The sequence below is a fragment of the Sphaerulina musiva genome, assembly GCF_000320565.1.
Source record: "Sphaerulina musiva SO2202 unplaced genomic scaffold SEPMUscaffold_9, whole genome shotgun sequence".
Lineage (NCBI taxonomy): Eukaryota > Fungi > Ascomycota > Dothideomycetes > Mycosphaerellales > Mycosphaerellaceae > Sphaerulina > Sphaerulina musiva.
The window spans coordinates 1060276-1077156 of record NW_016017391.1 but is presented as its reverse complement, the minus strand read 5'-3'; the positions used below and the strand labels follow the sequence as shown (position 1 = coordinate 1077156).

General features: G+C 52.2%; 8 protein-coding genes across 8 annotated transcripts; 3 read left to right on the top strand and 5 right to left on the bottom strand.

Annotated features, from left to right (window-relative positions):
• Positions 1-769: 769 nt before the first annotated feature.
• SEPMUDRAFT_158267 (kinase-like protein) lies at positions 770-1645 on the top strand (the record flags this gene model as incomplete). The annotated part of the gene is made up of 1 exon (XM_016907782.1): positions 770-1645. The coding sequence occupies one exon, from the start codon at positions 770-772 to the stop codon at positions 1643-1645; it is 876 nt and encodes a 291-aa protein (XP_016758213.1).
• SEPMUDRAFT_151139 (uncharacterized protein) lies at positions 1603-6458 on the bottom strand. Its single transcript, XM_016906624.1, has one exon. The coding sequence runs from the start codon at positions 6399-6401 to the stop codon at positions 1905-1907; it is 4497 nt and encodes a 1498-aa protein (XP_016758212.1). The 5' UTR covers positions 6402-6458; the 3' UTR covers positions 1603-1904.
• A 182-nt stretch (positions 6459-6640) lies between these two features.
• Positions 6641-7655, top strand: SEPMUDRAFT_151138 (like-Sm ribonucleo protein). Its single transcript, XM_016906623.1, has 5 exons — positions 6641-6759; positions 6837-6875; positions 6945-6972; positions 7053-7116; positions 7191-7655. Exons 1-5 carry the CDS (start codon positions 6678-6680, stop codon positions 7221-7223), a joined length of 246 nt encoding a protein of 81 aa, XP_016758211.1. The 5' UTR covers positions 6641-6677; the 3' UTR covers positions 7224-7655.
• Positions 7656-8657: 1002 nt separating this feature from the next.
• Positions 8658-10154, bottom strand: SEPMUDRAFT_158265 (uncharacterized protein; the record flags this gene model as incomplete). The annotated part of the gene is made up of 3 exons (XM_016907781.1): positions 8658-9618; positions 9675-9941; positions 10010-10154. The coding sequence occupies 3 exons, from the start codon at positions 10152-10154 to the stop codon at positions 8852-8854; spliced, it is 1179 nt and encodes a 392-aa protein (XP_016758210.1). The 3' UTR covers positions 8658-8851.
• Positions 10155-10186: 32 nt separating this feature from the next.
• On the bottom strand, positions 10187-10796 carry SEPMUDRAFT_151137 (uncharacterized protein; the record flags this gene model as incomplete). Its single annotated transcript, XM_016906622.1, has 1 exon — positions 10187-10796. A coding segment is annotated over one exon (295 nt), but the record flags the coding sequence as incomplete, so codon positions are not given.
• A 1025-nt stretch (positions 10797-11821) lies between these two features.
• SEPMUDRAFT_71154 (uncharacterized protein) lies at positions 11822-13108 on the bottom strand. The gene is made up of 2 exons (XM_016909932.1): positions 13070-13108; positions 11822-13016 (listed from the first exon to the last, which is right to left on the bottom strand). Exon 2 carries the CDS (start codon positions 12969-12971, stop codon positions 11937-11939), a length of 1035 nt encoding a protein of 344 aa, XP_016758208.1. The 5' UTR covers positions 12972-13016; positions 13070-13108; the 3' UTR covers positions 11822-11936.
• Positions 13109-13445: 337 nt separating this feature from the next.
• Positions 13446-14747, bottom strand: SEPMUDRAFT_119810 (uncharacterized protein; the record flags this gene model as incomplete). The annotated part of the gene is made up of 1 exon (XM_016901546.1): positions 13446-14747. One exon carries the CDS (start codon positions 14745-14747, stop codon positions 13446-13448), a length of 1302 nt encoding a protein of 433 aa, XP_016758207.1.
• A 998-nt stretch (positions 14748-15745) lies between these two features.
• SEPMUDRAFT_151135 (uncharacterized protein) lies at positions 15746-16245 on the top strand (the record flags this gene model as incomplete). The annotated part of the gene is made up of 1 exon (XM_016906621.1): positions 15746-16245. A coding segment is annotated over exon 1 (303 nt), but the record flags the coding sequence as incomplete, so codon positions are not given.
• Positions 16246-16881: the final 636 nt, after the last annotated feature.

Genomic DNA, 16881 nt, shown 5'->3' with positions numbered 1-16881 from the left:
CAGCTCTCGTGGCAGCCGGCTAAGCATCAATACGGCACCGCCTACAGAAACTTACCAATGCTACCCAGCTGTCCATCGCCGAGCGGGCGCTTCTTCAAGAGCAGAATCAAGTCGTCGTAAGAACAAACAGCGAGGCTAGAGCTCGCCGAGGCACCAAGTCGAAAGTGATCGGCACAGCGAGAGCAATGAGCTATGGAGACCTTGGGAAATCAAGAGCAGAGCGGCGTCTGAAAGAGGCAGAGCGAGAGAGGAAAAGAATCGAGAAAGGGAATCTATGAAAGAAGCGAGGCTCAGGTTGAACGTGAATAAAGTCATGGACACTGCAGCGCCAACAGAATCAACAGAATCAAGCGCTACGAGAACACAGAGAAACGAAATCTAGCGATAAGTCGACGGGACTCTAGTCGTGTCGAAATATTCAGAGCTCCAGGAGCACGCATGATCAATATATTGCATTATCGCCTAGGAGGTAAATGTTTCACGAAGGACCTTTCTGCTAATCTTTCCAATCACTGTGTCTTCTTGTGTATCGCTGAGCAGCTCCCTCGATACTCGCAACCCAGCTACTCTACCGCACCTCTAATCTCTAGTATATTCAAAGGGCACCCAGTATTGGGGACTCAATGTTTCCCGTATGCATGCGCTGTGCGACCAGGTAGGTCGGACACCCGGTCCAGCCCGCCCGACTCGTTGAAAGCAGACGCGACGCGACTCTTCGCGCGCCTCAGAACTTTGATATCAATCGCTTGTCTAGACCATTCACTCTACCATGACAAGCATTGTCTCAAGCTCCGACAATGCTGCATCCGAGCATGAGAATCTGCAAATCGCGGGTGTCAACAGTACTTGTCTGTCAAGACTGTTCACCAGGCTGGCCCTTGGAACTCTAGGACGCTTCTACAAATCAAATGGCGTTTGTACACCTATCTCAAGGCATAAAATTATCAAGTGCGGGCGGCGAGTTCGCTTGACAGAAGCGGCCACGATGAAATTCATTGCTGAAAACACGTCTATTCCGGTACCTCGAGTTTACTGTTCATTCAGACACAAAGGCCGGACGTTCATTCTGATGGAAAGAATTCGCGGCGAAGACATTCCTCGGGCATGGAGCAGGCTCTCTGAAGAAGGCCGCCAAAAGATGTTTGCCCAGTTGAAAGCTATGATTCACGAATTAAGGACACTGACGCCTCCACTGGGTACCGGAGTGGAGAGCTGCACGGGTGGGAGTCTCATGGACTGCCGTATCAAACGAGCTGAACGTTTTGGGCCGTTCAAGAGTATACAAGATTTTCATTTCTGGCTTCGAGAAGACCTGCGCCCATCCGATCATCCCAACCGGGTGAAAGATCAGGAATGGCAAGATATCGAGAAGATGGCAGCCATGCAAGACGGGCCATGGCCTCCACCCGTCTTCACCCACGCCGACCTCAACCCGTGCAATATTCTCATTCGCGACGATAACGTGGCCGCCATCATCGATTGGGAATTTTCGGGGTGGTATCCGCATTACTGGGAGTATACTTCTGCGTATTATGGCAATATTTCGAGAACAGGCTGGCAGGATGAACTGTGCAACTTCCTCGAGACATTTCCCGCAGAATTGGAAATGGAGAGGACGAGAAATCAGTGGTGGGGAGAAGTGTAAATGATTGCAATGAACTTGAGACTTCGTGCGGCAGGCAGTACCTTACTGAACGTGAGTGCGGAAAAACTGAATCCAACATGAACTGGAGCAGAGTTTTCTCATTCGTGACTGCACTACATTAAGGACCTTGTGCAATGATGTACTCCTGTCCATCACTACCTGTACATACGCAGTGTACATGTGAATTCAGAACCCATTTCACCTTCGCTATGCACGACAACACAAACGTAAGGTATCAACTCTATCCCCGGCAATGCTATTATTGATCCAATCCCAACTCCTTTACCCATTTTCCATAGACGTGCCATACACTCTTCGGTAAATGCACAAAAGCCTCCTTGAGCCGGTCCTTGTCGTACGGCATATCTTCCTCCTTGATGGCAGTCATAATGTAGCTGGCAACGCTCGTCAGGGCCAAGGGTGGCTGTCGACACAGTCCTGCGACGGCATCGAGGCTGTGATTCTGGTGATGCCAGAGATGATAGGCCCTCAAGCTTGCGGCGCCTACTTTGGGGTTGCGAGAAGCCAGAGAATCTATCCACATGTCTGCTAACATGGTTTCCGGCGATGCCACGAGAACATGGGATGCTGGCTTTGAAGGCTTGGACTCAGACTTGGGCATCGCTTGAGTGGGAATTGCGTTGACAGTTGTATTCGACCCAGCGTCGATAGATGTCTGGCTATCGACACTAGACGGCGAGCCTCTCAGGTAAGTCTTTTCCATCACTTCGCGGAGTGCAGCAACAGACTCTGGATCAGCTTCATCAATGTCGACCTTGCCATCTTGAAGAGCTGCCGCGCCGAGTTCGTAGGTATTAGGCAACTCCTCGAGAGCGTCATGGTACTCATCATCGCTTTCATGTGCATCGCCAAGTACTGCTGCAGACTTTTTGACGGCCTTTTTCGGCCTGGTAGTGGCCCGCTCAATAATGGTGCCGTCTCCAAGTATGATTGGTTGGTAAGTTTCGAAAAACGCAGGACGCGGTGGCGTTGGCCTGAGGTCTTTTCGCAGGTTATCAAGCTGGTGAAATAGCCGAAAACCAGCGTAGGCGTCAGCTGCAGCATAGGCGCACTGCTGTGCGTTCAATGACTTCGACCAAGCTGAAACTCGAACGTCGTCCTTCTTCAGCGGCAGCAACAACGTGTCCTGTACCTGTTCAGCCAACTTGACAAGCTTGAAGCTGACTGCGTCTGGGGTCTTGACAAGACGATACATATGGCTCAGCTCGAAGATTCCTTTCATATCGACGTCGAAACAGCGCCGCATACGCTGAGCATCGTTGTTGATGTGGACACCCGCCTTCACAACCCTAACATCTTCCAAAATTGTCTTCAGACTCGGTGGGAGAAGTTGTTCGGCTGTTTCTCCGGCAAAGCAAGCCACATGAATAAGACAGATCTTATCCTCGGAAGCAAGCTGAATTAGTGACACGCACTTCTTGATCGGGCTCTTGCCCAGAGTCGAATTCATTTCCCATTCCAGATCAAAGCCGAGCACGGGTTCTTTGAGAAAGAGCTTGCACTGCCGCTCTGCGGTGTCGAGATTTTTGCAGTAGTACACGATGGGAGATTTGCCTTCGCTTGACTTGTATAGCTGATGAGTCCAGAATGCGGCATTCGAGCTCGTTGAGGCCATGACAGCTTCGCGGTATGCCTTCTGCGGGATTTGATAGTCTAAGATCGTATGAGGCTCGGGTGTCACTGCCGAAGCGTCTTCCGCAGCTGGACTTCCTGGCGCAACATCAGCTTCTGCAGAATCATTGTCACTGGGCACATATGAGGACAGCGAGCTTGGTATCGACACAGCATCACTGTCGACGAGATGGTCCCGGCTGAAAATGCCTGCATGTGACATGGCGTGTTCTTGCGGTCCTAAAGGAGACGCGTGTGCCTTTGCTGGAGGAGTCGATGTAGCAGTGCTGCTCTGACGAGTGAGTGTCTTTGAGGTTTGCGCGTCCTCTTTGTGTGCTGATTGGTCGACCGAGGTTGTCATGGCAACTGACTGAGATTCTGCCGATTCCGCCGCATCCTTTCTACCGCTTGGCTTCAGCACTGCTACATGCCCCGAGTTCGTGTCGCTCTGGGTCCTCAAAGCGTTACCGAGAGTGGACCACCGCGACACCTGCTCCTGACTCTTGCTGAGAGAATGCGGTGATGGGAAGTGAGAAGACTGCATGGGCGGTGTGGGAGTGAAGTTGAGTCGGCCTGCTCCAGCGGATGCTGAAATGTTCTCCGCATCGAGAGCACTAAGTTTTTCGGGGGGTCGCACATGAAGAGCCAGTCTTATGTGTACACGTGACTTGCGAGTATGGCGACGGCGCACGACTCTATTTGCACGTGCAAGACCTGGGTTTTCGGTTGCGAGCGGGAGATCAGTGACTGCTAGATCGTCGACGGTGCTGCTAGATCGGCCGACTGTTGTCGCAACCTTCCGCAGCTTCATTTTGCGCTCACGCATGTTCTTGGCGAGATCAGTGACTGCTAGATCGTTGACGGTGCTGCTAGATCGGCCGACTGTTGTCGCCACCTTCCGCAGCTTCATTTTGCGCTCACGCATATTCTTGGCGAGACTCCTGCGCTGCCTAACAATGACATCTAAAGCTACGTCGGCTTCATGGTTGTGGATTTTAAGACGCCTTCGAATTTCGCTGTCGGCTTCTTCGACAAGAGTCTGGTCGAGCTGACCCAGGTCTTGCTGTGCAATCAACCGAGACCGCACGAAGTTCTCTTGCTGTGTAATGAGGCCTCTGGCCCTCGAGAGCTGTCTCCCGATTGCTTCCAGGCTATGGTCACTCTCGTTCCTCGCAATCACATTCGTCAAAGTACGGAAACGGTCGTGTACTGCACGCGTTCGCACAAAAGTGATACGATCCTCGGCGCTACCATTGAGAAGCGCTGCCATGGCCTCTCGGACTCGGAATGCTTCGGCGTATTTGAGGAACTCTCCAAGTAGCTCTCTGCGCGCTTTGAGCATCGTTAATTTACGTTCCAGTTCCGTAGAAACCTCTGAGGACATATCTTGTAGCTTTTGTATGCGGGCAGCAACGTCGGTAATTTGTCCGTGACAGTACTCAAGACGCTGCTTAAAAGGCAGAACAAGGGACATGTAATGTACCACAGACACTGCCCTAGCATGTGTCGGCTCCGCCTCGAAATGAAGGTAATTGGTCACCATGCGCGAGGCGTGGCCTTGCAAATTGAGCGACTTCCGTGCCTCCAAGAGCTTGCCAGACCGCTGACGAACGTTTGAGGCTGCCGCCTGCGCTGCGATGGCCCTGCCTTCCAGGAACTCGTTGATAGTGCGTTGGAGAGTGTCATATGTCGAATTTTGTCGGAACAATAGAAGTTCTCTGTTTTTTTGGAAGACCTGTGCCGATTTTCGCCATAGCAGAGCCTCGCGCTCCAAGTCCTCTTCAATCGATGTCGCACCACCTAGCGTCTCGTATATCTGGTCACCCATGGAGTGGAAAAGCTCACGATATCCAAAATAATCTCTGCGACTTTCTTCTGTGCGAGCCTTTCTGCCTTCAATCAACTTCTGGCTTTCTGCAACCGTCTTTCGAAGTCGTTCGTTGCGCAGGCGTTCTGTGTTGGAGTCGACCACTGCCGCGTTCTTCTCGCGGCGTAGCGCGTCAACTTGATCCTTCAGGTGAGTCAAGACCGTGGACTCTCTTCCTGCCCGCAGTTGGTTGTCCTTCTCCGCGCGATCCTTCCACTTTTCCAACTCTGCTCGCACAGCCTTCTCGTGGCTCAGGGCGAGCTTATGTCGATGTTCAATCTCGTACAACTGTTTGTCAAAACGTTGACGCGCCTCATCCTCGACCTCGGACCTAACAACTTGCAGGATAGGCGCATTCTCATCCAGTCCAGACGCGGACAGTTGCAGTACCCTGTCTTGCTCAGCTTGAGCCGAATCACGCATTTCCTGCAACTCCTGCGCATGCTTTTCAATCGCCGTTTGGAGCTCCAGTCTTCCTGCTTCCTGTTCCTGCCTGAGGCTCTGTTGCAATGTTTCTACCTCTTTCTGCTGCTCTGTCTGTCGCTGTTCCGACTCCTTCTGGTACGCTGCCCGTAGCTGTTCCGACTCCTTCTGGTACGCTGCCCGTAGCTGTTCCGACTCCTTCTGGTGCGCTACCCGTAGCTTTTCCGACTCCTTCCAGTGCGCTGCCAGTAGCTTTTCTAATTCCTTTTTATGCGCTCTCCTTGCCTGATCTAGTTGTTGCAATGAATCCTGAAGCACGAACTCACGCTGTTCCAGTATGACATCCTTGCTCTTGATGCTGTCTTTCAATTTGTCAAATTCATATTGCCGCTGTGAGGCTTCGCCTTCAAGCTTCTTCACTTTTCTAGCCAATTGCTCAATCTGCTGTGGTGACGCTCCCGTGAAGCCTGGCACCCTGTGCGGGTTGTCCACGTAGGAAGTAGTCCCCGTCGCAGTGGTTCTCTGGCTACCACTCGGGCGCCCCAACTCTCGCGTTGCATATGACCTCTTTGACGCTGGCAAGGCATACATGCCATTTCCCTGCTTCCAGGTGCGATCGGTACGGATTCGCCGACTCGCACGCTCGAGAACGAGACCCCGAGAGCGATCCCAGCGATGGCTCAACGGCCGGGTCGAAGGGAGTCGTGGTGATGAGATGATCGCGGTCGTCGCCGATTCGAGTCCAGATGCCATGGAGGCCATCTCACCGGCAGAGACATGGCCAGATCGCAATCGGAAAGCCACATCAGCAAAGATGGGCGTGTTGGATAGCATCAATACTCTCGTTCAATCATGCCTGCACTGCCCCAGGTAGACTACGCTCGAAGCTGTGGGAGGTACACGTAGTAGTAGTAGTAGGTAGAATCATGTAGCAAGGGAAAAACATGCATCTCAACGTAACGTGAAGAGCGAGCGGCAAACGGACAAATGTCGGAAGGCACCTTTGCGTTTCTGGAACTCTGCCGCTCTCGACACAACCACCACCTCCAACATCATCACCCACAGACAATGCTGTAGCAGTCCCCCATCCACAACCAAAACACAGAAACGATGTCTTCACAATTACTTCCCCTGGAACTCATTGACCGATGCGTGGGCTCGCCCATCTGGGTCATCATGAAAGGCGACAAAGGTTCACTACTTCTCTCCTCCCCCCACCGTATAGGGAATGGTTTACGAGCGCCAGAACTGACATATAAAATCCTGCAGAGTTCAGTGGCACGCTAATGGGATTCGATGACTTCGTCAGTGCGTACTAATCCGTCTCTAAGTATGGACAAGATGTTTGGTAGCTCAATGTACTGATCAAACTGGCAGACATGGTGCTCGAGGATGTGACAGAGTAGTATGGCCTCCCAAAAACATCCATGATTATTATTCTTCAGTGATACTAAAGCCTTGCAATGCTGACTACGTTTTGTTCAGCGACTACACCGGTGCGCACACGAAGCTCAAGAAGATCTTACTCAACGGAAACAATGTGGCGATGGTATGCATCTGCTTCCTACTACTGCTGCATGTATCACGAAGAAGTCAACTCAGCGACTGATTTTTCCCGTGAAGCTTATTCCAGGAGGAATGCCAGACCAGAACTGAGAACCCAACCCCCTCACTACCGCTGCTGCTGCGCTCACGTCTTGTCGGCCAGGACTGCTCGGTTGGGCAAAATCACCTTGAAAGTTTTTTTCTCACGACCATCAACAAGGTACCTGATTGTCAATAATATGGTGATGGGATGGGATGGGGGGAGGGGACGGGACAGTCCAACGTCAGCCTGGGCCTTGGCTCGCAGCCCTTCTTATATACACGTAAGAAGACTCTGAGCCACCACGACCACTCAAATAGCAACGTGAGCATGCTACGGAGAGCACCACAAGCCGAAAATGGAAAAGAAAAAAAAAAATCATGAGTCCGTGTACCTGAGAAATCATCCCCCGAGAAAAACGACTGCATGCATGCATGACATTCCGCCTGCCTTTTGGTTGCGCCACATGCGAGGATGTATGCGCTAGCTAGGAGGTACAGTAGAGAAATCTCAGAAGAAAACCTGATGGCTACCTGAGAAAAGAACACGCGTTGCGTATGACAGTAAGACAAAGACTTTATAATTTTACAAAGGTCACATTATATTTTTGTGTTTGAAAAAAAGGTAGGTATGTATCATGATTCGTCGTAGTAGGGGTATCTCTGAAATTCTTCCAATATGCAATCCAATCCAATCCAATCCAATCCAATCCTTGCCCTTCCCTCTCAATTCCTTCCAACCATCCAATTTCCATTCCAGGTACTACCACAACGGCAGTCAACAATCTCGAACATCCGTCCTTCCATCCGCCTCCTTTCCCCATTCAGAGCCACAGCCAACTGGAGCCGAGAAGGGATTGCCAAAAAGGTATAAAAAACCCAAATTTGCGACACCCTGTATGCTTACCTACCTAGGTAGGTACAGTAGGTGGTGTAGCTTCCAATTGAGGGTCTCCAAAGAAAGAAAAAAAAGGAAACTAACCGAGTTTGGCATCTGCCAAGCATCAAACATCCCATCCATCCAGAGCTTCCCGTGAAGATAGGACATCCCAGTTTCTGGGAAATTGAATTTTGTTTGTCATGAGGCATCATGCCGGTACTATCCGGTTTAGACCTCTCTGGTCTCCCAGTCTTTCTTCAATTCTCACTTTTTCTCCCCTTTCGCAGCTTCGCTTCGGCTCTCTCTCTCCCAGGTCTCTTACCATGGAAGTTTCCCTGTGGCTTTTTCCTGCAGGGGCTCGGGTCCAGAATCAGGGATGGTGAATTATTAATAATCCCAGACTTCGCCTGTAGGGCATTTAGAATTAGGGCCTGTTCATGTTCCCTCCTTTCTTATATAACGCTGACTGTTGGAAATCGGGGGGCCCTGGCTTCGCTAGGCGCTGTAATACGTGATTTGCTGTAGCTTGGCATGGACCGCAAGTCTTCCATCTCGCTTCAGCTCGCTATCCCAGAGAGGGAGAGATCCTGTTCAAGGCACCGGAGAGCTCCTGGAATACATCCCGTGTACTGCTGCTATTGCAGATGGCTGGTTACGTCGTTCCCTTGGGACAACTGTTCGATGTCCTGCGGGTCTGTGTGTGAGGTTTTCACAATGGTTGTGTTGTACAATATGTGCCTTTCGCACAGAAGTTCCTCTTTCGTCATCATCATCAATCATCTTCTTCTTCTTCATCCTCTTCGCCCAACTTAAGTACTCTTCACCTGCGTCGCTTTCCTTCGCGGATTCGCTGCAGGAGCTGTTCGTTGTAGGCATATGTCATAGCATTGGCGAAGCCCACCAGTTGGGTACTGGCCTGCAAGCCTCGCAGCCACAATGGCGCAACTCCAAAGGCCTCATATATACGCGTCGCCATGCCGGGTATCCACAGAATGACATATAAAATGGGATACCCGTTCAGCAAGAGCATCTTTCGCACGGCCTGCTTGCGTTGTCGAGCTCCAGAGGACATGATATGCGTGGCGGCATTGCCTGCTCCTGGTTCATTTGCGAATCCGATTCGGGCCGTATTTCCGGTAGTGCTACTGTCGCTCGGGTGCGGGAATGGATTCTTCGCCGCGCTATCGACACTCCCCACGTCGCCCTCTTCTTCGCTGATGGCGGGAAACTTCGGCCGTAAAGGTTCTTCGTCATGTTCGTAAGTGGTTGTGATCGAGGATCTGACGCGAATGAGTGTTGATTGCATACGTGGTATCTCGGAGAGAGCCATCTTGTCCTCTGCTGCATTCATCCTGCTCAGTGTGCCGTTGTTTGGTGTGGCCATGGCAGACGAGTTGTCAAATGTCACTCTGCCGTACGCTTTGATGAGGTAAATGTAGATGTAGGTGTAGATGCTGATAGTCGAGATGAAGATGGCTATGCGCCAGCCATGAGTCAGTGCATAGCGGAGGGGAGTGTACTTTGCCTCGATCCAGCACCAATTCCCGCTCACAGGTCCATACAGTCCGAGACCCAGTGCGGTATTGGCTGCCCATGGTGTCAGTCCCGCACATTATGGATGACGTTCAATCGCACTTCCTTACCTGTGATGGTTGGCGGTATCCAAGGAATGGCACATACACATACGATTTGCCACCACGGTGGCTCCATGATCAAACGGGGATGTCGTACCGTGAGCAACACGGTCAAGGAAATGACCAAAATGTTGAAGTCGATCGCCTGGACGGAGAATTGTCCAATGTAGCCATTGGCAGTGCAAGCTGGGCCCGCCGTGAGGGCACCTCCTTTGACATTTGCTCTTGCAAGCGCAATGGCGCCCGAAATGCTGTTGTTCAGCGAGTTGATCCAATCTACGCCATCTGTCAATCATCACTCCTAGCAGTAAGTCCCTCTGGGGCTCGGTCGATATCAAGCATACCAGATACCAGCAAATTGACAATCATTGCTTGTCGGAAATGACGCTCAGGAGGGTACATGATGTAGGATACCGCGAAGATCGAACTGGCAATGAAAGACAGAGACGAGCACACGAACGTCGGCACCGCCGTTGCTAGAGAGAGCATGTTGGATATGTGGAGGGGTTGCAACTTGTGATGTCGATCATTGAGCCAATTCCTACGACCGCTGAGGTACAGTAGTTGTAGCAGTAGTTGTAGCAATAGCAATAGCAATAGCAGTAGTAGTAGCAGTAGTCGTCAAGAGAGAGCAGTAGCGGTAGTAGTACACTACTTTCAGACAGCAGACGACGAGAGCTCTAAAAGTAGGCTCGTCTGTGCTAGGATCTAGCAATCTTTTGAGTTGTCGTTGAGCCAGCACCATCCATGCTGGAGGGAGTGGAGGGAGTCCGGACTGCCATGTCACCGCCTGCCCGCCCACTGGCTCGCAGCTGTCTCAACTCTCGCAAGCCCTATCATCCCAAGGTCCAAGACCGTCGACATGAAAATGCCGGCCATGCGGCGCAGGCCCGCAGGCGGTTGAAGAGAGGACGTTCGCGGTGAAGGGTCAGATACCCCGGACTGAGACAAGGCCTCTGAGCTAGCCGGTCACCGGTGGTGGTGGTGCCCCTTGGCCCCAGCCTTCTGGAGACTGGGGGGAGAAGCGTATGTTCTGGCGGAGAATGCGGCAGCAGTGTACGGTCGGATCCGACGCGCTCCGCCAGCTCGATGGCCCCGGCAGGTTGTCTGAGGTGGTATGGATGGACATCGTTGTGAGCGGAGTGCTGAGATGAGAGTCAATTTTAGGAAACGGGAAGCGCATCTCAGGTATATCGGAGAAGCAGTAGTGTCATTATCATAGTAGGACAAGGAGAAGAACAGTAGTCTGAAGTATAGTTGATGAGTCTGCACGGTGAGAGACTCGAGAGTGAGAGACTAGAGAGAGAGTGGGAACTGGACAGTGGGCAGTGGGCACACACCTCCAAACACCCCTGCGAAACACGGGAAGAAGTGAGTTCGCTGCCGCTGCACGTGCGAAGGTGATCATCATCCCAGTCTTCCTAGAAAGTTGAAAGCTGGAATGCTGGATTGACGCAGGATTTTCCTGGAAAGTAATCCCACTTCCAATGCGACATTATTAGAATACTTGTGGAGTTCTGATTGGATTATTGGATTATTGAAGCCTTGGAGGTGCCGAGGTGGTGTCTACTGCCATGATCCTCGATTCCCCTTCTCCTGCGGCAGTCCTGCCACGCCATCGTAATAAATGAAGTTTTTTCTTATCCATCTTCACTCTCGTCTGAGTCGTCTCTCGTACTCGGACCTAAGCGACACTTGTTGCGCAGCCCCGTCCATGACCTTCGCTCCCTGTCGCGAGAGTCGGACGAAGACGACGGAGCCAAGCGAATGTGCCGATGCATACCTAGGTCAGGTAGGTAGGTAATCATTGCACTATCCCCCACACAGTACCTGTATCGATGACCGAGGTGCCTGAATGGTGATGATTACGAACCTGAACCTGAATCGGAATCAATACAATGGCCTCAAAGCGCACGAACTTCCTGTTCTGGTCAGATCGCCTTGATGTGTACATGGTCATACCGCCAATCGAGTCTGTCAGCTGTAGCTTGCACTTGAGACATACGCCACCCATAACAAGCACCACTCTAGCTCTGGAGAAGCACGGTAGCGATATGGACGGGACAATCATGAACAGGCCTGTTCGCATCTTCCATGCCTCCCCAAGAGTCCAAGACCATATACATGTACTATCATCCCCGAATGGGCCGTCGATCGCAGTAACGAGAGCGCATCTCGCTCGTCACGATGATGCATTTCTCCTGCTTGCACGACGTGGCCAACGACGTCGCTATACCATCTTGTGCAACAACTCTTTCAAGAAACCACATGCTACAATTTCTGTTTCTTGCCTTTAGGCTGCTCACCGGAACATGTCCTCTGCCACCCGCTATAGACAATCTCTCCGCTCTCACCATCCCACGACATCGTACTGTCCCTCGCCTCGTCATGCCTCTCTTCCAACCACCTCGCAGCAACCTCTCCCGTCTTCCTCCTCATATCTTCCGCAGCCTTATTCGGCTTCATCCCCATCCCATGATCCGCCCCTTCAACCACACAAACCCAACTCCTCGCCCTCATCACACCTCTCATCTCCTCCAACATTTCCATCGGACATTGGGCATCTGCATCCCCCACAATGAACAAGACATCCATTCCCTCATCTAAATCCTTCAAAATCTTCTCTCTCCTCTCCTCCTCCCTCTTCTCCCCTTTGGTGCCCGCCATCAAAGGATAACTCACCAACACCAACGCTCCATTTTTTTCCTTCTCCGACATCTTCTCTCGCCGCTCCAGCGCCGTCAACACTGCCGCCCGAGCACCCATACTCCGTCCACCCAGAACCACCTCGCTAGTCGTAGTCGTCTGTGTATGTTTCTTCTCATTCTCAATTACAATATGAAAATACTTGATCCGATTCGTAAGATTCATCGTCCCTTGATAGCAAACTATTGGCGCAAAACTCGAGAACCCAGTAGCGAAGTCCGAGGTCGAAGGCGCGGTGATTCCGCCTCCGGCGCCATGAGTGAAAATGAGAGTGTGAGGAGCATGGTTGGTACGATTGTTGCTGCCATCACTGGTGGTGGGGACGCGGCGCTCGCAGGTGATTTCCTTGTCGTCTTTGAACGGGAGTGTGAAATGGTGGATTGTTGGCGGGTCTTGCTTGTGTTGTTGATGTTGTTCTTCTGCTTGGGTTTGGGTGATGGGGGCTTTCATGGGTGAGTCTTGTTCCTGAGTTGCGGCGATGGGGTCGTTTTCATTTTCAACGGTTTTCTGATCTGCTTTTGTGCTGCTGCGAGTTTTTCTTTTGGTCATGCTGCCTTGATCTGTCCTGTTCTGCTCTGTTGGTGTCAGTGTTTTGGACATGGTAACTTACTGGAACCAACATTGTACAAGATCAATTCACGATGCCCAGCGTGACGTCAGTGTTTATGGAATCCGACTGATGTCTTTTTGGGACTCACAAGCCAATGGGACATGGTATAGCATTGATTTTCAATTTGAATTGGCACTGGTATTCTGCCTTTTCTTTTTGTCTACACACACCCAAACCCTGACCCACAAGGCATTGTTAGGCAGACTGTGTCTACCAGGGTATAGTCCTGCCATTAGCGGCCGCTCACAGCTTGCGAATGGGAAGCAATCCATATGCAGATCAGACGCCTTTTTCAAACTCAACGCACAACCGTCGAGCCGTGTAGGCACACCCTCTTCCCCCTGCTGAAAGCAGATAATGTATACCACATGAAAGCTGCCAAGCAGCGTCTGTGTTCAGGACAGCCAGTCTGACTTCTCGTTCCAGCTTTGGAACCTCGAACACTGACCGGTATGATGAGCATGCTAGGAACCACCAAGGTAGTTGCCACCAAATGTTGCCTTCCAGACCCCTTTGTTACGACTCCACTGAGGACTCGTCAACTGCTTTCCCGCTTGATCGCCTGCTACACCCTCAGAGCTTCTCGACCCGTGGCTGTTGCGCCTCTTGTGGGTCATGGCCATCTCGTTTCGAGGACCGGTCGGCACAGAAGGGCGGCCCAGACCAAGGCGGACCCGGCTGGCCCGATGTTCCTTGATCGATCGCTGCTCGTAGATCTGTTTCTTCACATTGGCGGGAAGTTCTCTCCAACGGTCTTCAGTGATGAAGCCGTCGTGGATCTGATAGCCATAGTGAGCTTCGGGAGTGCCTAAAGGCTGGCCGGTCCAGCCGCCACGAGGAGACACCTGCTCTTCCACTTCCTGCACGAAACCCGCAGGGCATGACTGGACACGAACACGCCTGACAATGGGCAGCGGAACTTGCTGAGCTGGATGTTCGCCGAGTTGAGTCGCGTTGAAGCGGTCTAGCGCTAGAGCACCGCCGCCAACAGCATTTGGTGGTGGATTCGATGGACGCCAAGGTTGATGTGCAACCGGACTGTATTGGTGCAGAATTGATGGCACCATCTGACGAGGTGTCTCGAAATGGAGTCCTCGGGAGCCCAACTCATAGGGAGGTCCCGATGGTGGGTAACCAGGTGGAATGCCGATGCGATTGGCGGCGGCAGTTGGTGGACTCGATGGACGCCAACCGCCTTGTGCAATCGAATTGTACTGCTGTGGAATTGATACCTTCACATGACGAGGTGTCTCGAAACGGACTTCTTGGAGGACCAACTCATAGAGAGGTCCCGATGGTGGGTAACCAGGTGGAATGCCGATGCGATTGGCGGCGGCAGGTGGTGGACTCGATGGACGCCAAGCGCCATGTGTGTGGGGGTTGTACTGGCGTGGGAGTGTTGCCCTGGGAGTTGGTGATGGGTAACGAGGTGGAATGCCGAAGCTATGGGCGGCGACAGGTGGTGGACCCAATGGACGCCAAGCGCCATGTGTGTGGGGGTTGTACTGGCGCGGGAGTTGTGCCCTGGGAGTTGGTGATGGGTAGCGAGGTGGAATGCCGGAGCTATGGGCGGCGACAGGTGGTGGACGCTCGACAACGGGCTGGCGACGAGGTGGAGCGACGGTGTGGTTGGCGGCCACGGCTGGTGGATGCTCGACAACCGGCTTGAAGGCGTACAGGAGGTCGTCCTCCTCTTCGAAGCCGCGCGCGGCTTCGAACTCTCGGCGCATTCGTGCAAGCTCTTCCTTGGTGGGCGGCGGATCCATGTTGTGTTGATGTGATGTTGTGGGTGATAGGGATTGAAGGTCCTGCTGCGAAGATCAATGTTTGAGTCTGCAAGTTGGAGGATAGAGTCATAGAAACTTTTGGAACGGTCAGTGGGCGTGCGAAATTGGCTCGGCTAACGCCGAGCTACGCGAATCGCAAGTGAATCGAAGATCTGTTGCAACATCCGAAAGGCCCAGCAACTGTTGAGTTACTGCAAGCGCAGACAGCCATTATTGGCTCTATTGATCGTAACGTGAAAGGCTCAGCAGAGCGTAGTGGTGCGTTTCCAGCAGACACCGCAGCACTTTGGTGTAGCGGCTGCTTGCCCCAAGGTACAGTTGTGCCTGGGCGGCGAACACTGTCTAATCGTGGGTCGCGGTCCATAGAATCAGGCCTCTTCTAAGCCTAGCGGTCGAGTTTAGGATCGATTTCAGTAGGACGCTCCTTATAGTACTATGCATCGGAGACTCGATCTTAGCAACAGCAGATGTAAGCTATGTACATTATGTAGAGAGCAGTAGACGCTTCGTCTACCGACGAAGTCTATAAGAGAAACTCGAGACCCAGCTTCCGCCGTAGATACTCGACTTACTGGAAAGCTTCTAGTCTGGTAGGTGTAGCAGTTTCCACGAAGCCCGTGTGTGGTTGTCCCGGAGTGTGCTCTGCCCCCTCCTAGATGGGTTCTTCACGAAAGCATCATACAGCGCTTCATCTGCTACTGAACAGCAAGGGGAACTCCAAGCGCGCCAGATCGTAACGTCCATGAACAGCGATGGGAACTCTGTGAAGCAGAGCTCACCAGGAGAGTAGATCACATCATAAGCTCGTTGATAGCAGGCAAGCGCTTCGTTCACACCACCATCGACCCGTGCTATATGTGCATTGGCTATTCCAGCCAGTACCTAGCTTTGATACCCATCCTGGGCGTCAAGTGCCTGGCATCCGCACAATGGCCTGTGCAACGATCCGTTCCCAGAAAACCTCCTCGAGGTCTTGCGCCAAGACAAACCAGCACAATGCAGCAGGAAACCTTTTGCCGGCAAAGATGCGATTCCATCTCTCTATATCGCTCTTCCCATACCACGCGAGGACCTATCGACGTCCGGCTATATCCAATTGTTCCGCGCGACTCTTCTGCTCCGTCTTGGGCAATGCTTGGATCTCTGCCTGGTGAAGCAGTAGACATCCACGAGCATGCTTCTGTGTAGCCTTGTCGTCGGCGACCAACCGCTTGAACACTTCGATGTGAGGCCCTACATCCGGCCTCGCTGCACTTTGCAGTCGGCGCCTTTGGAAGAACGACGAGGCGGAGAATGTGCGGACGGCGGTATTGAGGAGCGTTTTCTGTCTATGGTACGCTGCAGCAGTACTCCATGGTTTCGGAGTAGATGCTCAGGTAACAATCGTCGCTTGGAATGGGAGAGAGGGACGGAAGACTCGCAGCGAAAGAGCAGAAAACAGAGGAAGCAAAAGACAGGTGAAGTCGTGATATACCACCTCCTACCTCCTAGTGGGAGGTGGATGAGAGGATACGCGCATGGGCAAGGTTTGCGTACGCGCGCAGCCTATACGGCGTGTTCGTGCCTTGGCCCTTGGCAACTCCATAGTTACCTTACTATATATATCGCACCATGGTCAAGCTGTGGAGATATGGACTTCTATCCACGACTCTCCTCAAGGCGATCCATCAACATTTCCACACGTGCAGCTGTTCGTTCGCTTGCATGCTTGCAGCGAGTCCTTCACTTGCATACGTTGAGTGTAGCCGGCCGCTCACTCCTCTACTCGCAGCTGGTCATTCAGAGGCCGTCGTGGAGATATGATTATCACACAATGAGTTCCGTTGCTGAGCTCTATCGTAAAGTCCAATGCTTTTCATTCACTTGGTTTAAAGCTCTAGGAATATCAAGTTGGCAGATATGCACCCGTCCATTGCCTAAAAGTCTACCTTACTGTCATCCATCTCTCACAAGAATGCAGTGCGCTCGCGCTGCACCACAAGTGAATCGCCCGTTTTCCACTACTCAACCCACCAGTCATCGGCCACCAGTCATCAGCGACCAGTCACTCTTCGCACACTTTCAGAACAAATCGCCGCCGTCGAAGTGTTCGACACGCGAGGCGCGACATCGC